Source organism: Polypterus senegalus, chromosome 12, assembly GCF_016835505.1.
Source record: "Polypterus senegalus isolate Bchr_013 chromosome 12, ASM1683550v1, whole genome shotgun sequence".
Taxonomy (NCBI): Eukaryota; Metazoa; Chordata; class Cladistia; order Polypteriformes; family Polypteridae; genus Polypterus; species Polypterus senegalus.
The window spans coordinates 165,246,171-165,273,563 of record NC_053165.1 but is presented as its reverse complement, the minus strand read 5'-3'; the positions used below and the strand labels follow the sequence as shown (position 1 = coordinate 165,273,563).

General features: G+C 48.6%; 1 protein-coding gene across 8 annotated transcripts in view; it reads right to left on the bottom strand.

Moving 5' to 3' along the window:
- Positions 1 to 27,393, bottom strand: part of gramd1a (GRAM domain containing 1A) — a 96,383-nt gene that overhangs the window by 49,973 nt on the left and 19,017 nt on the right. For 5 of the 8 annotated variants that reach the window (XM_039770671.1, XM_039770676.1, XM_039770674.1 and 2 more), the window contains exon 2: positions 24,497 to 25,735. The exons of 1 other annotated variant lie outside the window; for it this stretch is intronic. In XM_039770671.1, coding sequence (XP_039626605.1) covers positions 24,497 to 24,837 — 341 coding nt within the window. In that variant the 5' untranslated portion in view covers positions 24,838 to 25,735. Of the gene's footprint in view, positions 1 to 14,640; positions 15,077 to 24,496; positions 25,736 to 27,393 lie in introns of those variants that run through there. 2 more of the 8 variants (XM_039770672.1, XM_039770678.1) reach the window with 2 other exon arrangements.

Sequence of the window (27,393 nt, the reverse complement as noted above, 5' to 3'; positions counted from 1 at the left end):
AAGTGGCATTAACTACGCGGGCCGTTTATTCTTCGCTCCTCCACAACTTTTTGCAGAGATGACCTCATTCATGTAGGTTGGGTTCGGGCGAGGGTAGGGGATATTTGGGTGTCATGGTCTGGTCTCCCAAATGATCTCCTTGGTCTTCCATCACAAAATGACACGAGGATGACAAGAGGCCTCCCACCCATCCAAAAGCAAAGGAGTGAAGCCAGGTGTCATCGGGATCATCAGGCGCAGCGGTGTGGCGAGTTCTCAGAATGCTGTTACTTTGTGCAGTGCTGACCCGTCACAGAAACTCTCACGTTTCTATTACACCAGCGGGGGGGGGGACTCAAATCCAGACCACCAGGGCCTTTGAGTTTGCAATCCTTGAGCGTAAGGCCCCTCCACCCTGGCCAGGTGACCGCGATGACTCACGGCCAGAAGTCTTCCGTCACTTCTGGGGGCCGCGGCCATTCATTTCTCTGTCAACACAAGCAAGTCACAGGGAGGGCTGGGCATGAAAAATACGAGGTTGAGTTTCAATCAAACACCGAGGATTCGGGGAGGTGAGCGGAGCAGAAGCTCGTCTTTCACCTGGAAGGGCACCGTGCCGGAGCCCGGCCTGCCACACTTGTGTCTGTACAGACCTGTTTGTGACAGAAGTGAAAAATGAGGTATGTCGAGAAGACAGTCAGGTCCACAATATTCAAATACGTGTTGCGTTGATGACGTGGAGTTTCGTCAAAAGCCCTTCGTGAAATACAAGTGGATAAGTAGGGTCTGGAAAACGGAGAATTACGAAGACTGCCCGTCACAGGAGGACGGCTAGTAGGACTTGAGCACAAAGATTAAAAAACCCTTTTCATAAAAATCAAGGAGACCAAGAGTCACGGGAGGTGTGAACCGATGCTGGCAAACGCGACCTAAAAGCGTTCAGCCCTCTCACGTCATGTCCGATACGAGCACTTTAAGGCCCACTGTGTGCCACATGCGTGTTGTCCCTGCGCACCGAAGGAAGATTAAGTAGCAACTCTGCAGGGGTTTGTGGCAGCCTGAGGCCGGTGGGGCACACTGGACGGATACACGTGTGGGATCTCACCATCTCGAGGGGGTCAGCTTATACAGCCTGCTGTGCCGCCTGACCGCACTGGTGCCCGTATGAAAGTCTATGGAGAGTTCAGCCGCAGTCTGGCCCAGTTTTTTGCTTTTTCCATTAGGCCACTGGCCAGTCTGTTTGTGTCCTCCTGTTGGCATTGGATGGTCTGCAACTCTGCCCGAGATCTCATTGGTCATCAACTCTCACGTACCCACGATTCCACCTCTACTGGAGATCTAAACACCAATCAAACCTGTCCAGTTTGTCAAGGGAAGAAGTCACTGAGCGCTATGCCAGGGTTGTCACACTACGTGACCAGCATGTAGACCTCTGAACTGAACAGTACTAGACGGGATATGTGGGCTTCAAAATGCCTGCTTACGTCATCTTGGCACAAAGTGTACCCATTAATCAATGCAAATGACCTGTCCAGTAGTCTGTGTATCGTACAGGTCCTCAAGCTCAACCAGACCGGCTCCTCTCACAACACCTCACACGCGTGACAGAGGACATCTGGCAAGGCTGGCAGAGTAGTGGACTGGTTAAGGCTCTGAACTTCAAACTCCAAGGCTGCAGGTGTGGCACGGTGTGCCCCTGAGCAAACCACTTCACCTGTCTGTGTTCTGAAATGTCACCAATTGTATCTCGAAGAAGAAGTCGTCTTGAATAAAGGAGTCCGCCTCACGGTAAGGGTTTAATAATAATTCTAATAATTACATTCATGTTTCACTTCTTTAAAGAAGAGTAATAAACAGAAAGGAGCAAATGTACTCTTCAGTCACGTGTTTTGTGAACAAGTCAGACTTGGAAGGAAGGAACAGGAGCTGCCAGCCAGCTCACGGTGACAGAGACGGTCAGCCATAAGGCCTTGTAGATGAGGCGGGCCCATTTGGTGGGTTTCGTTCATTTCTTCTCCCTCGCGTGCCCGGCTGGTGTGTACCAGCTGCACTCTGCTAATAATAAAACTCCTCTGCTGCTTGCCACGGGGGACACCATTTTTAAACCAGCACCTCTGTGCTTCAAAAAAAGAAAAAACAAAAACCTTAGCAGAGAAAGGGCTTCACTGAACACAGGGCACAGCACTCGGGTGCCAACTCCACGACACTCGCAAGGCCTCGCGCCATCCCCGCCAGTCTTCCGGGGTCTCATTTTCATAACCTCTGCTAAAAATAGCATGTTAATCTGGTCCATCTGGAGAGGTGACACCGGGGGACGGAAGCAAAACACCGTGGGAAAAAAACAAAAACCTAGCAGAGCCCTTCTTGAAATGGGCCACCCAGGAAAGGGAGAAGGAGACGAAGAAGGAGAAGTCAAACAAATACGCAAATAAATAAAGAGAAGCAGCAACAGAGGGAGGCCGAGTGCCAGGAAGGAGCTGCCCTTCAGCACACACTGCCAGCTGTGCCACGCAGTGTCAGTCCTTGTGGCCTCCCACTCGACGCACACATCGGCTACACAAGCCCGCCATTTCTCCGACTTGCTGAGCACCACAACAACCACGAGTTGCTCGTCAGTTCTGCCACATTGCTAAGATTTTTCACATGCGGTGCCTCTGACAACTTGTAGCACTCCGCCGGTGCCCCTGTGCTATGAACGATTGTGACGTGTAGTTTAAAGAGCAGCTGCCAGAGTCCTCGAGGATTCGGTTATATTGTTGCTGTGTGCCCGTTACTATAAATGATAAAGTACAATAAACAGCGTAACTGTGCCAAGAAGAGTTTATCAAAGTCTGGGTACGTTCAAGTTACTTACGGCTCTTATTTAGAACTGGAATATTCAAACCTAATTGGACAGCCCGACTGCGTGTGATGCTCCTTGTCAGACTTCACCGCACGGCTCCATTTACAGCAGCAGACAATAAAACAACAAACCACACAAGCGTGTCTGCCCATCAACCAAGGGATGACGGTTGCAGAGAAGACAATCAAGGAGGACTCTGCCTTTCAGGCACGACAACTGCTGTGGCCTAAAGTGCAGGTCCACCTCCGACCCTCCAGTTGCTGCCAACTGACATATAAAAAGATGGCAGACTAGACAGCGATAGCCTGGCACACCCCAAACCAGATGGCTTAGTGATGGTGGCGAGGCAACTGCACACAAATTGCAAGATGGCCAGCAAGAAAAAGCCGAGTGGCATCAGGGACCCAAAAGTGTCCGTCTGCGGTTGGGCTGACGCAGAGGGGCTTCTGGAGTGGACGCAGTTCTACGTTTTTGTGGTTTTCTCCTTGTAACTCGAGCCAGACACCTCTACTAAGTGGCTTGTGTTCACCATGCTGGGCACAACCGTCCCAGACTACAACAACAAGCCCACTATGTTTGCCTTCTTTCTAAAGAAGTACAGCGGCGGTCATCAGCTCGCCTCACACTCGGGAGGGAGGATCGGACAATTTACAGGCTAAACAAAGCAAACTGGGAAGCAGACGCCAAGCCATCGACTAAAGTGGCGATGAAAACCACTTCACCTATCTGTGCCACTCTTGTATGAAGGGTGCCTGGCGGTTGAAGCGCTCTCATATTTTTCTGCCAGGCATTCCAGCCGGCTTGTGCTCGAGAAACTGGTCTCCATAGCAACACTCCCACCGCCTGCACACGTTTTTGGACGGAGTGTTCCTGCTCTTCTCGTGTATCCGAAGTGCTGAGCTAAGCTGACAAGAGACAGGCACAGGCGGGCACACACACAGGGGCGGGCACACACGCCACTCCTAACCCCCCTGTCTGCCTTAACAGGGCACCTTGACACCTCGCTCACATCTCTCTCAAGTTCTGCCTGCACAAAGAACGACATCTGTATGGCCCACCAAAGTGGTACTGTCACCCTGCGTCACATGGCCACCTAATAACGTGTGTGTTGGCGTTGACTTCCTTCAAGAACCCACATTTTTATGGGACCAGGCGAGTCTACAGAGCACGTGGGTAGGGGTCATGCATGCCCTGCGATGGACTGGTGACGCCGTTTTCCTGCTACGGTAAGCACCAGACCCCCAAGCCTCAAGCTGAAAGACGGATGGACAGACGCTGACAACTGCAAGTGTTGTGGTTTTAAATTTCAAATGAGGAGTCGATGATGAAGTATCACCTCGTTCCTGCTAAAGCTGTTCACGTCAAGCAGTGCCATACAGGGCGACAATGCCCACCAGACCCCACCACATGACACCAGCCACACTCTCTCACTCGTTTCATTTGTGGCTCACAGATGAGGACTGCGGTGGCCAAGACCTGAATCACTGCTGCTGACCCCCAGTTCGAAGTGAACATGTGGCGCAGGCTCGTCCTCCAAGCCGTTCAGATTCAAACTCTGCCAGGGGCAGCCACATGAGTCTGTCTCTTCAACTGGGCCTGGCACCATACCCAAAATATGCCCAAGCAGAGACTTCAGGATTGTCTGTTCTCATCTATCCACACAGCACACAGACTTATTTGCTCTGCCATTTAACACATTTGTAATTAGCAGTGCCACATACCATACGGGCGCACAGGAGACGCGGTCCACTCTCATCATTGAAACTGCCAGGTGGGACAGGAGACTCGTCATCTCGGGTTCGAGTCCTGCCCATGGCCGCTGTCAGTGTGGGTGTGTTTCTGTGACAGACTAGCAGCCATCCAGATGGGTTTCCTGCATGTGCCCAATGCTGCCAAGTTAGGCTCCAGCCCGTGAAACCCCAAACTGGAAGGAGTGTATCCTGGAGGGCTGAGCTCTCGCCATTTTAGTGGGTCACATACCTGATGCTTTAGAATGACAAGGCCTTGTTGCTGTGGCTCAACTGTGGGTACAGATGTGACGACCACCACACTGGCCTGCACTGCTAGACTGCTGGCCATGGGCCTTTTGGTCAGTTACTTCAAACAAGCTGCCATGTGTCATCAGTCATTGTATTTAAATTCTAAACTAATGAGCCGATAGCGGGTTGGACAATGTGAAAAGAGAGAAAACAAAATGAAGAACGAACGATGGGCGCCAGACATCCTGAAGATCTGCTGTACAATCAGAGCTCCAACTAACCCACTCAGTGAGCCGCAGCGCAGCGCAGCCCACTCAAACGTACATCTGGTAACGGCAGCGGCGGCGGGAGACAAAGAAACACGGCAAAGTCGATCGGCGTCATTTACAAATATGGCTTCCTGAAACGCTGTTCTTCTGCATGTTCAGGCACATTTTATTAATAAAGGGTTCAGTTTACTTGATTTCATTTCCCTAAATCACTTTCTCCACCATCCAAGTACGTTAGGAAGTTGAAACCTGAATACACTTTTTTTATTTTTTTATTTAAATTCCTCTTCTGTGCCTCAGGCTTGTCAGACAAACACATAACAGGACAGTCAGGCTAACCGAGTCACTGGGCACGCAGGACGTGACTGACAGAGGGACTGTCCAGTCAGCACCCAGGTGTGGAGCACCTGAAGAAACAGGATACACAACAGCAGAGGGCCACGGAGTGCAAACAATGGCAAATGAAGTGCAAAAAAAGAAAAGGAGCCTAAAAAAAAAAAAAAATCAAAATGACGGGCTGAAAGTCAGAGACGATGGTCGATTCTGGTGAACTAAACCTCCTGCTGCGTTCCTCTTTGTATTCCGTCTCATTCAAGGCACATCCACAGATGAGCCCAGAGCTGCTCTATAAACTCACTGGAAGAAATACGAGAAGCAAAACGTCAATCAAAACTGAGCACAATAAAACACACACACACACGGAGCCCCCCGAGCAGACATTTTATACGGCCTGTACTGTACATGTCACACACACACACACACACACACACACTTGGCGAATTCAGTGAAGTGCAGGCCCGGCCCGTGACCATCACACGACTGTAAATGCATGTGGCCGTCTGCTGGGCTGCCATTTATGTACCCCTGGCGGACCACCCCTCGATATTACGGGGTAAGGGGCTTTACTGCGACACGTGGCCGTACTCTCGTGCACAGCACGCCATCTTCTGCCACAACACCAACACAAGTGTCACCTTGGCAGAGAACTTTTCAGTCAGTGGCCGCGTCTCCTACCCCCCCACCCCAATGTATACTAAACGATTTGGTTAACGATGACCTGAACGCTGCATTCATATCGTGTCCTCAAGGTCTGTTGTCTGTCAACGATGTTCGGACTCCTCGCTCGGAGGTGCACACATCTGCAGTGGACCACCACACTTTTTTCCGTCCCTTAAGCGGGTCCTCGTGTCAGTAAGGAAGTGGTTTAGGCCTGAAATAGCACGTTCACGCTCTGTAGTGCTTGGGCTAAACGTAAGGAGCGTTTCCACAAGCGCCAGTGACCACAGCGAGACCTGGCAGGAGCCGAGCGCACATATCGGCTAATGGTCGGTTACTTGGGGTTTTTCCGATTGGACTACAGGCAGGCCGAGGGCTGAAGTCCCACGCCACACTGCCCCTCCTGTTCCTGTTAGTAGAGGAGAGCCCCCCTCACCCCCCCGAGCTTCAAAGGTAAACGGCCTAAGAAACCTTCAAACCTCCACGTGTGCCGTCCACAAGCCGCTGGACATTCAGGTCGTTTCTCGGTCACTTGACCTTCTGCCCTCTGGTGTGTCCATTTCACAGACGATGGCGATTCAGCACTTAGAGGTCGCTCGCAGACTCGTGAAGTGGAGCGTCTCTCACACGGCGCTGGGGATTCTCACCCTTTCACTCCTGACAACAGGAACGCCGCCCGCCGCCACCGCTGCTGCTGCCTGTGCTTTCTGGACGCTCTCTGCTTACAGCGAAGTCATTCGGACTCCAGTTCTGATGCAGTCAGCGCTACTTTCTGCAATATCCTCCATATAATATCCTCCATATCCGTACAAAAGTTCTTAAGAGCACACTTGAGGTTGTCGTCGCCCTAATTTAATCGAGATTCCCTTTACTTGTAACCGGTACTGAAGCAGCAGCAGTGGAACAGCTCGCCTCATCCTTTTTGATTCTTAAGAAAGTCATTCATTGTCACCTCCCTTACGTCACAGTAAACGATGGCAGGCTACCGCTAAGTTGTGCTACACTTGCTCTCACTGCCCCAGTGCCTTTAACATGAATGCTGCGGAGGCAAGAAAGCTAGCTGAACTTCTGCCACCCTTGCCAACGTACTTTAGACTCTGCACTGGTGATCTTGGGGCAAAGCGCGGACTGGCAGGGAGCTACAGAAACCAGGTCCAAACATGTCCCATCCTGCCACTTAATGAGCAAGACTAGCATGCTGGCCTTAAGATGGCAACGAGCTGAAATGGATCTTCAGCTTTATTCTCTTCGATTTGCTGACCATGGAGTGCTGGGAGTACTGGGAGTACACTTATTGACATACAAATAATGTAGCTCAAAGTGCTTTACATCGTCACATGGTGATGCGCTAATTTTACTGAGCCTGGCACACCAACGTCACAAGTAAGAGTGACCGCCATCACCATAGGAAACCCCTGCCCTTTCACAGCATTTGGGTAGAATACGCGGCCCACTGTGAAGTGCCACCTCATAAGGGAGACGAAGAACAGCAAAGTCCCTGCCATGGCCGGACTGGCGATGCTGGAACAGACCTTTGCACCGTTGAACTCGCCATCTTGCAGGCTTTACAGGTTATCAGAATCTCGGGGCCCTCCTGCTTTATTCCACTTTAGCACCAAAACAGATGTTTTTTCTGTCCACCCTGGCCATCGGACCTTACTTATTCGATGTTAATTCATGTGGACTTATTTTGATTTTTTATCGTGTCTTTTATTTTTCTATTCTTCATTATGTAAAGCACTTTGAGCTACTGTGTGTATGAAAATGTGCTATAAAAATAAATGCTGTTGACTTCACAAAGGCTCACCGCTCTCCCTACGCAAGTCGATTCCGTATTCAATCCTGGAAAAACACTCGGAATTCCAAGAAAGTGGACTTTAAAAATGAATGAGTTCTGAGGTACCTGATCAAAGGCCTTTAGAAATTCCTGGTAAAATGACGCCAGGCGACCTACATGTGTCAAATCCTGGGCTGGGTTTGTTAAGCCAAAAAGATGGGACTACGCCCAAAGACGCACTCGCCGCTTAGATACGATTTCATTTGTTGTTTTAATAATTGATTTCTCTTCAATTACTGTCCGTGACACCCCAAACCAAAGGCAGCGTGCCATTTCACGGAGGTCAGCACTTGGAGCTGTCGAGCTATTCGCTCAATTGAAGACATCTTTACACAACAGAAGGCTCCTTCCTCACACATTTCACTGTCATTTGATGTCCGTCCTTTGAGCCCACTGGGACCGACGTGAACCGCACTGTGTCCTAGGATTACACTAAACTATCAGCAGTAACAGGTATGGCTTACTCAGGACTGATCCATTATCTGCACAAAACCTGAATGGACATAAAAACGAAAAGGTACAAAGGATGTTTGTTGGATTTCAATCCTCCCCAAAAAAGTTAAGTTTAAAGTGAAGAGATGTGTCACCAGACCTGCGCCAACAGATGAATCCTTCAAGTTCAAAAAGCGTCCTGCTGCAATGAATGTTCCCGTATGTACCCATACATCCAGTCTGAAAACCACTTTGAGCGATTCAGAGATGGATGGGGCTGGAAAGCCATCCTGGTGGAACAAGTAGAAAGCAGAGGCCAGCAGGCCGATGGGAAGTCAGGAGCACGCACTCCCCACACTCACCCTTAAGTTAGCCAGTTTAAAGCGGAAGGACGGCGGCCAGGACAGGTTGTGAACGGAGGCACAGCAAGTTGGCAAGTAATGGAAAGACGCGCTGCACCAGTGTGCCAACCTGACAAAGGAGAGGAAAAACAAGCCAGCGTTAAGCAGCGTGGGTATGGTGGCCGAGGAGCTCATGCCATGCTAGTGTGAGGGTTGTATGTGTAATACTCTCATCAGAGTCGCCATGGTCAGCCCTCAGATAGGCAGCACTTGCGTTACACGGTTGTGGAGTCGTTCTTATGGTGCCAATTGGCAGTTCATTTATGTGAATGCTGGTGTGATTACTCAACATCCAAAGACTCCCGTCCAGGGTCCTAAAAATTCTGAGATAGTACTTCTGGCCCACTTGGACTGACAAGACCCTCACTGGACTAAAGTGTGTTGGTGGTGCCAATCAGATCTGATCCCATGCTGCAAGTGTTGGGACCCCAAACTGACTAAAGTAGGTTTGAGAATGAGAAGCAACACAGCAGGTCGGGGTCAAGCTTGAAGTGGCCATTTTTCAAGGTTAGCCATTTGAATGACCAATGCTGCCCTGTGGAGATGTCAGATAAGCCAGCAGATGTGGCGATGATGGAAACTGCACACCAATAAGCCAGACAAGGATACGGGGTGCAGCCCATCAAAGACACAGAGGAGCCACAAAACAAAGGGCTCACTGGTATTTGGTCAGCAACCTTAATATAAAAAGGGCAACCCCCATAAAAGTGTGTGAACCTCAAAGCCACACTCATCTGTGCATCTACCACACGCTCAGAACAAACCACCATAATGGAGGACTGCCAGCTCCTGTTACACGTGGGGTGCTGCCTGGTATAAATCTAAGCTTTTGTACAGTGCATGTTCTATATTACACACACACACACACACACATAAAACTTTATTCAAAAGATCGAAGACCAACGGATACGCAGGACGCGTGAAAACGTCCTCACTGAAATTCTGCGAGGGCTAAACAAGTAAGGTGTGAAGCAGCTGTGGCCAAAGGGCACTACTGGCAGACCCTGCCATCTCCAGCCCACCTACTGCACAGCCAAAGATGGCAGCAGAGTGAAAGAGTAAGCTAAAGAACAGTTTATCCTCCCAGGGGGCCGAGAGTGCTGCTGCATTTTAATTTTGGGTTTAGTGACTCGCCTGAAAAGAGAACAAAAGGCAATGAAGCACAAAATCGGTTTCTCATTTGCAGTCCGTCCATTCAACTGCAGCCTGGCTTCCTGATTTTTAACTTTTCACTTCCCACTTTGTGTTTCAAAAGTTTGCCCACCTGCCTCCATCTTTAGGTCAGCGGAAGAGAAGGTAAAGGCAGGATCTCCTACACTTGCGCCTTCCTCGGGCGACCTCGCACTGTGTCCTATACCAACGTGAAGCTCATTAAGTGAACACAATTTGTATAAACAACACAAATCAGAAAGACAACCTGAAAGAACAAAAGACAAAGTTGGCACAAGGCCTCCACATGGCTGCAAGTCCTGCCAGAACACAATCTGCAACGAGATGGGCCGCTCGCCGTCTTTCATGGCTGAAATGTCAATCGGAGTGCTAACATGTGCTGGCACTTGTGACGATGTGGATTTGGCATGATGGCGTTTCACTTTATTGTTAAGTTGTCTTCTTTTGATGATCCAAGGAGGCAGGAGGAGCGCCAAGTAAAGCTGACAGTCGTTAACAGGAGCAGCCAAGTGGTAAGCCCCACGACACGCAGAGCTCAAGCTGGACTCACCTGAAAGCAAAAAGATCAACTAAAAGGAGAAAACCGAGTTAAACAAACGGTTGGCATGAAAACCAGGCCTGAGAAACTTCAGCGAGAATATCGTCAAATTCAGACGTCAGAAAACACGGCTTATAAATTCACCGCTTTCTCCACACCCGACTCAAGACGTGACCCCTGAAGTCACGGTGGGAAGAGCAAGGCCATCCTGCAGCACAGTCACATCCAGGTCAGAACAGCCAACCCGAGACGCGGCTTTGAAAATGGAGGACCTGGAAAGGACGCCACATCAACGTGGGAGAAGGTCAACCCACGAACCCTGGCTGCACAAACTACTGCAGCAGCCATGGCTGCCTCGGCTTTAAAGTGCAAATCCTAACATTTCTCAACATGTCCTAACATTTCAGAACAATTACTTAATAAGATTCCATCTGCAGCAGCGCGTCATCACTACTGAACTGTTTCTAAACTTGTAACGGGCGTTCCTCTGCGAATCTGAGGAGCTCTCGTCACATCTGCTCACATTAAACGATTTCATCTTCCAGGTCTTCTTGGCGGCCATACCAGTTCAGACCCGACTAGTGAGAACGTGAAGTGGGGGCACAAGGACAAGGAGGAGACCATCAAGGCGGCCTCAAGTCCTGCTCTTCAATGCATTCTCGTGTATCACGGCCTGTGACGATGTGGGTTCTGGCTCCACACTCCCTTTGCTATTGGAAGCACTCGAACCCAACACCGTCGATAATGTTGCCGAGTGAGCTAGTCAATGGAGGCAAATTTAAGCATCTGAGCAAGGGGAAGGTAAAAAGTGCAAAAGTGTTTTTATTTAAAATCAGTCAACAAAACAAAAACAGTGTTCATAAACAGTGCAGATCTTCATAGTTCATAAAATAAATAACCCATAAAAGAACGTGGGAGTAAAACCAATATATAGAAAAAACAATCCTTAAAAACGAGAGGTTAAAATCTTTTTAGGAAGCAGTCTTAAAACCAATCAACAAATCTGGTGCTCTTCTGTTAGCGTCTCACCTGCTTATCCCGTTTGGGCATCGCAGCAGGCAAGACGCTCTCTGCAGCTGCCCTCCTGAAACACACGCACGAGACTGGAGACCTCCCGATCCCTGGCTTCGGTATGGCACTCATCCCAGTCCCGGAGAACTTGGTTTCCCACAACGGCCAGGTCGCTCACGTTGGGGATTCCCACCACCAAGTCTCCCGACTTCCGCTGCCTTTCCATGGCCTTCATGCGGCCAGTCGCCTTCCCTGGTCACTCCCGCTACCTGATCGCTCAGCGGGAGCGACATCAACACCAACACGAGGGTGTCGGCCTAACACCCAGCTTCCATGCAGCTGTCCACGAGCGCTCGATCGGCGCTCACCACACTCACGCACCGTCTGCTTCCTCTCCTGCTCCCGGTAACCTCCGTCCTCTCCTTTCCTTCTTTCTCTCTCCATTTCTTTTTTCCTCCGAACGTTTCTTTCTTCCTCTTTAACCGACTCGCGCTTCTTTTTAAAATGACGAGGGCCACAGCAGCTGCAGCATTAGCCGCGGGAGCAATCACGAATGTGGGCAGTTCCTCACCTGTGCACACGGTGAGAAACGCCCACATCGACGACTGCCCCGCAGCTCGCTACAACAACGCCCCCCTCACGAAGCCGCCTCGGGTGCGGTGATTATTTATTTAAAATCAATGGCCTTTTCTCCACGAGCTGTGGACCCATAACACCACACGGCCCTGTTGGTTGGACATGTCAGCCAGGTCACTGTACTCTGCACATGTGACAACATAATGGCCGCTCTGCCACTGTCACCCTACAGTCCCAGGCAAAGCCATGCAGCTCCCCTCTGGACTCGCCTTTTCCCAGAATTCCCAATGGGTATCATACAGCGGCCTAAAGTGATGGAGACCTAATTAAATGAAGTGTGGCCTGTGACACACAGTGACAGACAGGAGAGCTAAACTAGACCAGAATGCACAAAGTGTTCATTCACGTGCCAAACTCCAATGGCTGCAGACTGAGAGGCCAACACGTTCATCAAGATGTCCGCAAAGCTGCGCCAGGACATCATAAATGATCAGAAAACAAAGAAGACTCGAGCTGGAGTGGCGCTAGTGTTGCTTGACATTACAACAACTTGTGAAATGCAAACCGAGACACAGCTCAAGGTGTCAAGGTAGCAAACATGGGGATTGTAAGTGAAGGAGGTACTCTTCAAACGTCTCAAGGCTCCGTCCTCCCAGATACGCTATGCGCTCCGATTCTTTGGTACAAAACGAGCCACCTTTCTGGGTCACCAGCTGTCGCGAGCCACACACTATTTGTTTCAGACATTTTCTACAAGGCACTATAAACTGCACACAGAGTGCCACGAGTGAGGGACTTCACACTAGGAGGACGTTACTAGGCAAAGGTTTACTTGAAACAAAATGGCCAAATCACAGGGGCCAGCCATTGTCTGCCTAGTCAACGCGAAAACGTCTGAACCAAACCACTAAGCCAACACCTGCCACTTCGGAGGCCATCTTCAAAATGGGCGACCACAAGAATGGCGGGGGTGTCATTTAAACACCTGTGATGTCAGCCAGCTGGCTCCTGCACTTACTGCACATCTCCAGGGTCTTCAGCGGCCTCGCTGCATTTGGCCCCTCATGACAAGACCGTGCAGAGATGTTTAGAGGGTCACAGCTGTACGCTGAATGCTGGCTAGGGAAGAACGCTGCAAAGCTTAAAAGGCAGGAAACGGTCCAGAGGTTAATGTGGCTTTCACTCTTGTCTCAGACCAACCCCGTGAATCGTGGCGTCGTCCTCAACATTGTGAGATCACAGCACCTCTGCAGGAGAGGAGACCTCCAGAGCGTCGCTGCATTCAGGGGGTTGCTGCCTCAAACAGTGATGGCACGCGATATGTTTAGTCACACTGGCTGTGGGACGCTTTATATGACTAAAATAATGAAGACTGACAAGTAAACCAAGTGACATAAATGTCCAATCCTACTGGCAGCTCGGAGGTCTGCAGCTAGACGCTTCTCCAAAAAATCAGACGTACACATCACTGCTTCCATCTAGTGGTTAGGAGGACAAAGCCTGCACTGTATGCTCTTTGGGAGAGGCACATGACCAGTCACCACTTCCCTAGCTAAACATGCTGCCCAATGGCACCTCTCCAGCCATGCCAATTACCTTCAGTAAGTGGCATTACTTGGGCTTGTTTCCTTCATCTTCAAGGAGTTTGGATTAAAATCCCAAACAAGTGGCCACCCCCATGCATTATGGCACCTGCTCAGTCCAATCCTATCCCATCACTTCCAGACATAAGTCAGAGTCCTAATGTAGTTCACTGCAGGACACACACACACACACAGATATTTGACCAGTTTCAGTCTCCAATTAGGGACTGGGGGGGTGACATGCAGAGTCCACACTGGTGGTCACCGCGCTGGATTTCAACTGGAGGACTCCGGAACAGACAGGCAGCCCGTTAACGGGAATACCAAAGTACCGCTATCATTCGGGGGTCTTCATGGTGACAGGTTCTAATAAGGAGCAGCCACGTATGCGCACAAAGGCGTCGGATTCACAAGTCAAACAACAGGCGGACTGTCGCTTACATGTACCGTCTTGCCTCTCGAGGTGCGAGTTAAGACAGGAACGTCCGTTGAAGGCGCCCGTAACGTGCGATCGCTCTGAACGCTTTGATTTCGTCTGTCGCGAAGCAAATGAATGAGCGCCGTCGCGTGAAACTCTGCCATGAACGCGGCGGCGACATGCAGCGGTCTTTCCAAGTGTTCAAACTGCGCAGGCGGCGCTCGTCTTTTTGTTGTAATGCGGATGCTCCACGCTCGCCGTTTTTGTTTTTGTTGTTTTAATTTCACCCAATGGAACGAAATTCGCCCGTAGCGCTCAACGCTCCCAACACAATGAGAAAACATTCACCGCAGAAGCTCAAAGACACCGGAGAGCACAGAGACGGAGCGAGCAGCTTTACAGCGAAAGCGCCGGGCACCGGAGACAAAAAGGCAACATTAACATGCCGTCCACGATCAAGTGAAACACATCCATCATCCCTCCGGCGACTTCTCTGGGACACAGCGCAGCTCAGTCACCCTGGGTGGCGACGGTCGCGTTCTGTAGAGGGCCAGGGGGAGAGCTCGTGCAAAAAATACAAAAGGACAGCGAGAATAAAATGTTACTTACTCAAACATAGCATGGAGCTTCGAGCGATTGCACTCCGATTCCAAAAACTGCCAGCTCCTTGTGACAATGGCACCTCCAACAAAGGGGTGTCCCGCTACGGGTTCATCTCATTGTCCTCGCTTAAGAATCATCGTTTCTGATGAGTAGCCGGAGCTCCATGGAGCCGAGCCGAGCCAAGCCGAGCGGTCGATCGGTTTGGGAGCCAAGCGCTCCCGGGCTGCTCGCGCTTCTGCTCCGCCCGCTGCTCCTCTGAATGTGCTCGTCTCAAAGCGGCAGGACCTTTCAGCGAGCCAGCCCACCAGCCAATGGTCCCTGGGCCCCCCCTCCACCCCCTGCTGGCGGCGACGCGAACCTCGCTTTGGGGGGAGGGGGCGGCTGCATGCGCACTTCGAGATTTCCGCTGCCGCGACCTGAAGACGGGAACGTGCGCTGCGCTGCCGTGCTGTTCGGCGCGGTACGCCTACCTGTCGCGAGCCGGCCCAACGGTTTGGCAGCGGCACGCAATGGGAGCCAGAGCGGCAGGCAGGTGCACGAATCTCCCAGTCGCGGACGCGCTTTTAGACAGCAGCAATTCAAAGGGGGACGCGCACTCCTCAAGCGTGCGGTGCACATCCCAGTTTTAATTACACCGACTAGCGATGGGCAGACCGCGGCCGAAGATGCGGCTCCTTTGTCTCGTCGGGACAGCCGATCTGGGCTTTTGATGCCTGAACTTTAAAATGAAGTTCAAGGAGTGTGTGGACTTCAGCATGGATGTGCCAGCTTACATCGCCCAGAATTATACCGCCGCTCACTGGACAATGAAACCCCCCAATTCTAAAAATGAGGGGCAGAATGGAAAAGGAAAAGAAAACAGAAAGGAATGGCCTGTAAATTCTATTCACCCTGCAGCTGTGTGTCACCGGGGTTAATTAAGGCTCTGGACTCTAAACCCTAAGGGTGTGTGCGGGTCTTCAGATCTGGCTGCTCATGCTGTGTGACCCTGAACAAGTCACTTCACCTGCCATGCTTCTGGGGGGGTCATTGGGGTTTGTAACAAAGACACAAATTTATCCAATTGCATCTCTCAGATGTGGCAAGTCACCACAAGATAAAAGGAGTCAGTCAAACAGTATGTGATGATAATAATAATAATAATAATAATAATAATGTCGGGTCACACCTGACGACTGGATGTGTTACCGGCCTCCAAGTCAGAGTAAACTTCATCAAACACAGCAGGGCATTCATTGCATGGGCACATCATCAAATGTCTGTATCTGAATACAAGTCCAACTCCACTTACACTTCACTCACGTTTGCTTTTATTCGCATTAGGTTTGTCCCGACTTTCAGAATTGGGGTTGTTTAAAGTAAAATTCATGACTGTATTTATTTTCTACATTTTTAAGAAACGTATTTACACCACCACAAAAAGTATAATGGGAGCATTTATGGTGTGGCACAGGAAGTAAAATAAGGAAGAAAGCTGCGTCAAACAATATGCAAAGTCTAAGGATGCTAATCTGTGCTCTACATTTGCACATACGCGTACATAAACATATACAGATTATATAGGTCTCACAGATATTAAAAAACACACACATATATATAAAATATACACACACTGGGTAATCAGCAACTGTGGGGCTGCTCATCAAAAGCAGTTGATGTTCAAAAAAGTCATAAGATATGTCAAAAAAAAAAAAAAGAAGACTCATCACACATCCCTGTTGCTTAAATTTATAAACACCGTCTACAGAGTAGAAGTGAAGAAGAAATAAAAGGTTTTGAGATTTAAAGTTCCAAAAGCTGAAAGGCCACCCTAGGATTTGAAAGAGTACTGCAATGAGGCAGCAGAGATGTGACACCAAGTGACGATGACGACAGAGGGGAAGTGTTGACAAATGTCTGCCTATGCATCAAAAACTGCCCCCAGTTAAGAAGGGGCCAAAGAAAGCTCAAGTCAGGGGTTCCTTAAGAGAGAGAGAGGTGGGGAGCATTCAGCCACCGCATGAGGAGAGCAGCGGGTGACACCACCTCAGTACCACACTGGAAGAGTGTGAGGTTTAAAACACAACACCCCCACACACACAGGGGCTGGAGTGCCAGGCTGCTACCAATCCAAAGATCTCCCTGCAAGTTGGAGGACCTGCTGGCAGAGCTGGGTGCAGATGAACGCCCCCACCGGGGAAGCCATTGCAGGTTGAGGGCCTAACAGAGTGGATTCGCTTGTGGAGTTTACGGGATTTGAACTGACAACCTTCCACCTGCTGGCACAGATCCTCGACCTCAGAGCCACCTGACCCTTAAGGGAAAAAAAAAAATAAAAAATCAAAGAAAATCTTTGTAGAACGAGTTCAATGGAAGCTTTTAAATCCAATCCAAAATATATTTCACTTTCTGAGAAGGAGAATGAAGTGTGAAAGCCAACACAACAGAACACAGCTGCACGGAGAACTGGGCAGGGCACCATAAAGATTCGACTCAAGTTAGGATCTGAAAGCAGACACTCGCCAACCTACAACGTATTCATTTGTCCAAATATCCAGAAAGGCAAGAATCGGACAGTCCCGTACGTTAAGATGGCAGCTGCCTTTTAAAAGGACACCAATGTCGATTAGACTTTGAAATAACAAACCGAGACCCCTACTGCATCCTAAATCAGTACAATTCATTCAGAAACACAGCTAAGGCTTCAACAACAATGGCGCTCACCCTGAGGTAGCAAACAAGATGGGCACCTCTCAGGAGCCTACCATTTAGTCACCGGTCTCTACAAAGCTAAGCAATGCAGTCCTCCAGTAAACGGACTTCACTTCTGATTACACTCGAGTCTGAATGATCGGCGAGGACTAAAGCAGTGCTGGGTAGACATTGTAGAACAGCTTACCCTCTTGTCAGTACTGAGCCTGCAAAGTCCTTTTAAGAGACGTGTGACAAAAACAAGAGGACAGGATCCTTAGAGGAAGGCCACCATAAGTCTGCAAAAGGTGCTTCAGGAGGCGTCATTTTAAACAATTATCTGCTTTTAGTTCAGATGTCTGCTAAATTAAAGTAGGCGTTGTTTTAGCGCTCTGATAAGTGCACAGCGCAGTTCATATTCTACACACCCATCCATCCATTTTCAAACCTGCTCATCCAGTTCCAGGTTACCAGGTGCTGATCATGGCAGCACTGGACACAAGGCAGGAACCAACCCTGAAATGGGACCCCAGCCCATCACGGGTCCACACACACACACACACACACACACACACACACAGTCTCCAGTTAACCTCACAGGGACATCTTCATAATGAAGGGAGAAACCCACAGCGCCATGGAGAATGTGGTGCAAACTCCACACAGGACTCAAAACACTGAGGTAGCCCACTGAAGATGTCCGTCTCCCAATATCACAGCCAGCCATCAACAATACAAGTTGTGCCAGTCTCTGCACTGTGACTGGCATAAAGGCACAATATATTTTTTTTTTTTTGCAGAAGCTGAACTGTTTCAGGTGCTACTGAGGCAGCAAGGCTATCATTTCTCCTCAACACTAAGTTCTTTGTTTGGTGCAGGAGTAAGGCCCAACATTATCCGGAGATCAACATGCCTGCCGTGAAGCCTGGTGATGGCAGCGCTATGCTATGGGCCTGCTTCCAAGTGTTAGGGCCAAGAAGACAAGTGAAGGTGAAATCCTGGAAGAAAACCAGCTGCTGTCTGCCATTCCTATGGGACCGGAGAGAGGATTCTCAGTTACTCCTCTGCCCTCAGGACTTGATGTTGCCGTTGTTCACGTTTGAGTCTGTGATGAGCTGGCATCCTGTCCTGAGACTGTTCCTGCCCGGCTCCCTAGGCTTGCTGGGATGGGGTCCAATGTCGCTGTGCCTTTGCTTGGAATAAGCTGGTTTGGAGAATGGATGGCTAGACTGACCACATTTGCTCCCGTTTCACGTAGTGCTTCTGTATTGTTCAGTAATTCTTCACCAAACTGCACTTGTCGTGGGGTGTAAGCTCTTAGCCCGTACTTGGTGAAAAGCCGGAGAGCACAATCACCCTGCCCTTCCAGGAGGAGGATGAGATGACCCAGAAGGATCGTGGAGGGGGTCCCAAAAACAAACATCATCAAGTTTCTGGGTGGTCCCCACCACAATGGACGTGAAGTACCTTGTCGAGATGAAGTATTCTGGTGTCAAAAACACCGCTTGAGACTTCGCCCAAAGCTTTACTAATAAAATGAAGAGGCACGTGGCTCAAGACTTGTAAAGTCAGCTCCTCTCCGTTTGTATGTGCTTAGCCGAGGCACATCTACAGAATGGCACTTTCACTTTGGCCAAATAAGCCCCATGGATTGAACGGCCATCACACAACCCCTTGCTATAACAAAATGAACATCACCTTTTAGGGGTCACATGCAACATCCAATAGACCGGAAGCCATGTCCATAGGAACAAGCTGACAATATTAAAATACAAAAGGAGAGGGTGGCCAGCGAGGCCTCCGCTTAATCAAACAAACCTGTGAAGGCCACCTATGGCGTCCTGCTTAAGGAGGCCAGATGTGCAGGATTTACACATCCAATCCCAAGGAAGTGCGAATCTGGCATTTACAGGAGGTGCATCTACGGTTTAGTCAGTCACTTTCCTCACGTGTGGCCACTGTGCCTTCAAACGGACTGTGCCTCCCAGGCCGCCTGCTTTCTCCTCTGCGGAAATACAACTCCAAGGATTACGAAGAGCAATTATCCAAAAGGCATTCATCTTCTAACAGAAATGATAATCTCCTTTGGCTCTGCCGGCCCGTCGGCGCTCTGCGGAGTGCATGTTAATCCGCACACTCACAAGCCCCAATGTCACTTGCCTGACTTGCGCCCGCGCTTTTTGATTGCACGCTGTCACGCTTTGCGGCCACATTAATCAAGCACTTAAGTGGCAAAAACAAAACGGCAATCTCTCTTGGAAGGCCTTGCGAGGACAAATCAGTTTCTGCTGCTGCTGCTGCTTAATCTCCACCCTAAATTGGATTGAACCAGTCGTAAAATGGGCAACTTTTGGAAAAAAGAGAAAACCTTAAAAATGAGCTCTGGGGCTTTCCTTGCCCTAGGATTTCAGTGGCACCCGTCTTCATTTGTCCTTCATTGGTTGACTTGAGCCGTTCCCAGGTGCAGTGCTTGGCAGGGTCGTCAAATGGTCACAGAATGCGGAGGCCTCCTTTATAGAGCAACTGTTTTGACAGATTGGGACTTAAAAAACCAAACATTTGGGTGAAAAGCAAAGCATTCGACTGACCCAATGTGCCCTCACCCAGCCATACAGTGCACGTAATGCAGTGATGAGGAGTAAGGATCATGGGTGCTCTGAACCTCGCTAACAGAAGAGAGGCTCATCTGTCTGACGTCTAGCATTTCGTGTGCCATGAAACAAAGTTCAGACTGTGGCTGAACTCACTGGCCCAGAAAAGTCTTTGCACAGGAAGTGGCTCCATCAGGCAGCACTTTATTGGCTGTCACACAAAGGGACCTTCCAGCACAGTGTCACATCTCCAGAGGCGCGTAACCTGCCGTTTTTGGTCATGTAAACTGGCATGCAGTTGTCAAGGCGGACATCCCCTCCGAGTAGAGGGGACGTCAGCTTTACTCAAGATGGGATGCGATTCATACCACAGCAATACAAAAATACTCGTTTCAGCTAATATCAAAAGTAAAACATTAAAACCTAAAAGAAAAAAGACAAATAACAGAACAACAAACACGAGAATGGCATGAACCTTTTAGTCGAGGTCAGCAGAACGGCAATGCAGAAAGACGATTGACAGCACTCAGTAAAATACGTGGAATGAATGAACAAAAGCGATACGAAAATGTGATTTTGCTGTGGCCTGTGACAATACTCTCACACTTTAGGCCTCATTACTTGGAATGTCAAGTAGATCAACGTGGTCTGACATTTTCAATCACGACTTATCGACGTGTGCTCACTTGTTACACCAAATGAATGGAGCCTCTTCTGCACTCGGAGGACTTCAACATCGTGTAACATACAAAGCGCTTTTTCAGAGGTCTGTTAAGACTTTTTGGCTCATGATGTCCACTCTGGCCACCAAAAGACATCTTTATGGACCTCGGTCACAGAGCTCAAGTAAGCACAGCCATGCTGCTCCAATTCTCCACGTATGCATTCTCTGCAACTTGGACCTTTCAGAGAGGGAATCGGTAGAAGAAGGGCAGGAAGTAACTCGGCTGAAACAGCAACAGCCCGCTTACTGGGCGACGTTACATCCAGTGTGCCGTCGTCCTAAAACACACAACATTTATTTATAGAGCACATGTTCATGCAGATTGGCTCCAGCAGACCCCCGTGACCCTGTAGTTAGGAGAATGGATGGATATTTATACAGATGATGCAGCTCAAAGTGCTTTACAAGATGACGAAAAAAAAAAAATGCAAATTAAGCAATGCTAAATAACAAAGAATAAACAAACAAAGGTGCGATGGCCACGGAGGACACTACACTACAATAGCAGACAATATTGGTAGGTGACAACAGGTCTGCAATTTAAGATGACAAGTCCACTTTTGGAATCCACAGAGTGATTTGTGCGTCTTTAGTTGGGAGGAAACCAAAGTGCCAGATGAACACAGGAGGAGCACTCAACCCCAAACAGCAACTGAATGCCAATCCCAAAAGTGTGAAGTGGCAGTGCCAACCTCTGTGCCACCATACCCCAAATATTACCATTCTTTTAGGCTTGTTTTTGGTTTTTTTTTTTTTATTTAAGGACCAGCTTACGCAAACACCCGAAGCCAGACACTCTGCCTCTATGGAGGTGACTTAACGCACTCGTCTTCAGGCACTGCTGCGTGGCAAATTGGCAAAGGCTGCACTTGGAAGATATAGTTGTGCTTGAAAGTTTGTGAACCCTTTAGAATTTTCTGTATTTCTGCATAAATATGACCTAAAACATCATCAGATTTTCACTCAAGTCCTCAAAGTAGATAAAGAGAAACCAGTTAAACAAATGAGACCAAAATATTCTACTTGGTCATTTATTTATTGAGGAAAATGATCGAATATTACGTATTAGTGAGTGGCAAAAGTATGTGAACCTCACGGATGATCAGTTAGTTAGAAGGTGAAATTCGAGTCAATGGGATGCCAATCAGGTGTGAGTGGGCACCCTGTGGTATTTCAAGAACAGGATCTATAAAAGTCTGCTCTTCACAACACATGCCTGTGGAACAAACAAAGGAGATTTCTGAGGACCTCACAAAAAGACTTGTTGATGCTCATCAGGCTGGAAAAGGTTACAAGACCATCTGTAAAGAGTTTGGACTCCACCAATCCACAGTCAGACAGATTGTGTACAAATGGAGGAAATTCAAGACCACTGTTACCCTCCCAGGAGTGGTTGACCAACAAAGATCACTCCAAGAGCAAGGCACACGTGTAATAGTCGGCGAGGTCACAAAGGACCCCAACTGAAGGCCTCTCTCACATTGGCTAATGTTCTTGTTCACGAGTCCACCATCAGGAGAACACTGAACAACAATGGTGTGCATGGCAGGGTTGCAAGGAGAAAGCCACTGCTCTCCAAAAAAAAACATTGCTGCTCGTCTGCAGTTTGCTAAAGATCACGTGGACAAACCAGAAGGCTATTGGAAGAATGTTTGTGGACGGATGAGACCAAAATAGAACTTTTTGGTTTAAATGAAAAGCGTTATGTTTGGAGAAAGGAAAACACTGCATTCCAGCATAAGAACCTCATCCCATCTGTGAAACATGGTGGTGGTAGTATCATGGTGTGGGCCTGTTTGCTGCATCTGGGCCAGGACGGCTTGCCTTCATTGATGGAACAATGAATTCTGAATTATATCAGAGAATTCTAAAGGAAAATGTCAGGACATCTGTCCATGAACTGAATCTCAAGAGAAGGTGGGTCATGCAGCAAGACAACGACCCTAAGCACACAAGTCGTTCTACCAAAGAATGGTTCAAGAAGAATAAAGTTAATGTTTAGGAATGGCCAAGTCAAAGTCCTGACCTTAATCCAATTGAAATGTTGTGGAAGGACCTGAAGCGAGCAGTTCATGTGAGGAAACCCACCAACATCCCAGAGTTGAAGCTGTTCTGTACGGAGGAATGGGTGAAAATTCCTCCAAGCTGGTGTGCAGGAATGAGCAGAAGTTAGTTATCGGAAACGTTTAGGGGGGTCACACCAGATACTGAAAGAGAAGGTTCACATACTTTTGCCACTCACTGATATGGAATATTCGATCATTTTCCTCAATAAATAAATGACTAAGTATAATATTTTTGTCTCATTTGTTTAACTGTTTTCTTTTTATCTACTTTGAGGACTTGAGTGAAAATCTGATGTGTTTTAGGTTATATTTATGCAGAAATATAAAAAATTCTAAAAGGCTCACAAACTTTCAAGCACCACTGTACGCCAAAAAAAGTGAAACAAATGATTAAAGTCTTGGCCTATTTTTAGCCCTGGGGGCCCATCTTTGACAAAGGGAAGTCACCCTGCCATCTACAGTTGTTGCACATGTTGTAAGCCCACTGTGTGCCTCTTTCATTTAACCACAAACATGAAACAGACAGGCTGTAAACCTGCCTATAAAAGCGAGAGGCTACTTGGCATTTGTGTACTAATGATATGCTGGCAACAGACGTCTGTGGCTTCAACCAAATGCTGCCACAATAAATACAGAGGAGGCTGCTTCAGGCTCATGACTGTGGCATTGTGTTTTTGTTTTCCAATGAAATGGCAGGAGCTTGAAACAGAACAGACTGTCTATGAGTGACGATAAGGCCTCAGCAGAGCTGTCACAGATGTGTCAAGTGACAAACCTCTGCTTTATTCACCTGTGGGTACAACCTGTAGGCACGGATTGTCACAATTCAGGCCTCAGGACATAAATGCTGGGTGAGCCACGAGCCTGCAGTGTCACTGGTCAGTTGACACATTAATTAGGACAGGCACATCTGACGGGGCACCTGCAGCTCAATTACAGAACGGGGACATGGATGACTCTGGCTTGGTCCAATTTGACCCCTTGGGGTGAGAAGTTCAGTTTTTCATCTCAAGTTGTGCGTCACTTTATTTATTATCGATGCGTCAGGACTCTCCAAAACAAATCTCAGAAGGATCACACTGCAGATGGCACGGTGGCATAGCTGGTAGAGCGGCTGCCACCACACCGCTCTAGTCACAGTGTAGTTTGCATATTCACCAGGCACTCTGGTCTTGTCCCTCATCCTAAAATGTACGAAAATGGAGGAATCTCAGCTGGTGCGTGTGTGCGTCCCGTTCAGGCTTAGTTCATGCCTTGGGTTCAGCATTGCCAGGACAGGCTCAGGCTTCATACCCACCTCGTAAGAACATTTATTACAACGGTGAAATGATGGATGTCATAGAAATTCAAAAGATTTCCAATCTAATCCAAGAAAAAGCTACTTCTTATCTCAACTGAAAAAAAGCCCAAGTAAAAGCTGTTAAATATCTGAAACGGCCATGGAGCTCCTCACTAGCCCTGCTGTCCTCTCCTCAGACTGGGACCGGGGCTTTCAAGAACGCTCCTTCATGTCCACAGCATCCTAAAAGCACATCTGTCTAATGCTGCAGAACTCTCTTCCACCCATCAGTTGCAGAACAGTCTGAAAACATTTCAGCTTTGACTCCGATCTACTTTAGGGAATCGACAATCAGTCAAAGGATCTTTTCTATTAGGACCTTTGTGTTTTTTTCCTGAACAGCTGTAATTTCTTTCAGTTTAAGTTCCATGAATAACCCATAGCAATGCGGGCACGCGCGCGCGCACACACACACACACACACACACACACACACACACACGTATAATAATTAACTGGCACACTGCACCAACCTGCAGCTGTCACTCTCCGTGGCATGGTTCCTGTACCCCCGCCGGAGCCACTTCTTCAAAAGGAAACGCCTGCGTCGCGGTGAGGCGCTGGGAGTTGAGCAGTTGGACCACCGCTGCACGTCTTCATCACTGGATGGTGTGATCTCAATGGTAGGGGGCCGGAGGACGGCAGCAGCCTGGGTTATGGCATGCTCCATCTCACTGCCTGCGCTTGCACCCTGCTCCACGAGTTTTGCTTTGCGACGCTTTTTGAAGGTGGGAGTTGATGAACGTGACCAGGCTTCATTATCTGAGGCAGGAGGAAGTATTGTCAAGGAAGGAATGGAGAGAGGCTTAGCCATGTCGTTTATCCGATTACTTTCACAAAGATGAGGAGGTGGTCAGTTTGTCCATGAAGGTCAATCTCTACTCCAGTAACGTTATTCAAACGCTCAAAGTGTAAAAATCACAAATCCAATAGACGAGGCACTTGCATTTGTTACAGACGACCACTCGCAGGACACGTCACACCCACGCCATTCCATAAAAGCGAAAGGAGTCCGATCTCCCAGGCGGTCGTTAAGATAAGTGTCCTTCCATCATGATGGGCAGAAGAGGACTCTAGAAAGTTCAGCCCAAAAAGCACCCTGCATCGGACTGGGTCCTGATGTTTCCAACAACTGAAAGGCAAAACGGATGCTGGATCACCAAAGTCAGCCCTGCAGGGGACAAAAGGGTTACGTTTTAGTACAACATTTCAGTCGTATTTCTTGACCGTTTAGAGAAACAGCAGGCGTTTATCACCACAGCCATATTAGCTCAGGAAATCCGAGAGGAAGGAGTAGAGCTGGCATTGAAATGGTCAGATTACTTGACAGATTGGCTGGTGTCATCTGTAACGCAGAACTTTAGAAAAGGCCAAACCAGGCCTCCTAAAATAATAATTGGAGCAAACTGTTAATTAACGTCAGGCTTTTTGTAAATCCAAGTGTGAATAAACCAACCTTGTTGGACCAACTGGCTGCACCCTGGAGGACTGGGATGAAAGGCAACAGCAGATAAAGAAAAGACACTCGCCTACCTCAATGTGACAATACGAAACTAAAAAAAGACAAACGTTCAGAGCTGACAAATCCCATCTTCGACAATTCAAATTCCATATCACGGCATCATAACACAGCGGAGCCGACCCGACGCCGTCCACTCAAGTCTGTCCTCCTGCACTTGGCACTTTTCTCCAACACAATGTGCAAATGACATCTAGGAAAGCAAATAAGGAGATTCATTTGTTTACAATTTGCACATTATCCGCGCCCACTGAAACAGTTTGCCATTTCTCCTATGAGGTTTCATCCAAGTAACATGACATTCATACATTTGTTTGGGGGATATCATTTCATTATAAACACTTGGTGTGTGACTGTACAATGACACGACAGAACAGCAGCACAAGCTTTACCATATCAGGGCACGCGGGCACAGAGGTTAGTGGCGCACCTAGCCGTGCGCCATGTTTGTTCTCCCCGTGCTGCACGGCTTTTATTTGTACTCCGTGTTCATCCCAAAGACCACGTGGGGAGGCTGAACGGCAGCTCCACACAGATGACTGTGCCCTGCATATCCCTATCCAGGGCCGTTTCCTGCCTTACACCTGATGCTGCTGGGATTGGCCTCGGCCCTCTAGTCTGTTTTTCTTATTTAAAGTCCGTGTATGTAACAATGTTTTGGGTTTTGCACCTGTGTCATTTTCCAAATGGTGGTGTCATATGTGGGATTCATTTCTTACGGCATTTCCTGAGCAGTACGCCATGACTACACATCAACTCGGAGACTTCTTGTAGTAGCGAAAGGCAGCAGACCAGCAATGTGCAGCCTTTGGACGGAGTTGGGACTTTCAGTACAAACAAACTGAATTTGGAGAAGATCACAACCCTTCCATCTTTGTGCAAGCACCGGCCTCTCTGGTTGTCACGTCTGCCCAGACCACAGGGCAGTCCTCTTGATTCAGGGCCTAGCGGCAGTGTGACCCCGGGGTCGAGGACACAAAGGCAGATACGGAGAGGCCACCGGTCAGACGGGGCGGCCCGTTTGGCATTCACGTTTCGCATCGTCCCTCACCTGAAAGCATCTTATTGAGCTCACACCTGCACACCACTTCACATGAGACCACCGGGAAGGAAATGTTTCACGATGCGGTAATCATTAAGATTTGGAAGAAACACTCTGCTCATGGCTTTATTAAGAAAGTCTATGCTGTTAACTGCGTGTGCACACACACGCGCACACACGCGCACACACGCACACGCGCGCACAGCATGCTATGCAACTAAAAGCGTCATTGCTGGCGATTTAACTTTTTCTAAACACAAAGAACATGAAGGCTATTTTGGAAGGCAGCTTTCTACAGGGTGGGCCATTTATATGGATACACCTTAATAAAATGGGAACGGTTGGTGATATTAACTTCCTGATTGTGGCACATTAGTATATGTGAGGGGGAAAACTATTCAAGATGGGTGGTGACCATGGTGGCCATTTGGAAGTCGGCCATTTTGGATCCAACTTTTGTTTTTTCAATAGGAAGAGGGTCATGTGACACATCCAACTTATTGGGAATTTCACAAGAAAAACAATGGTGTGCTTGGTTTTAACGTAACTTTATTCTTTCATGAGTTATTTACAAGTTTCTCTTTGTGTACAGCCATTGACATGTCGCAGAGGTTAACACGTGAGGAGCGGATAGAAATTGTGTTGATGTCTGGTGAACGCAGTAACCGGGTCATTGCAGCAGATTTCAATGCAAGACACCCTACGAGACCACCCATCTGCCATGCTACAATTAGCCAACTGCTTGCTAAGTTTCGTGAAACTGGTTCAGTGTAGCAAATCGCTCAGCAGAAGTGTCAAGAGACGAGACG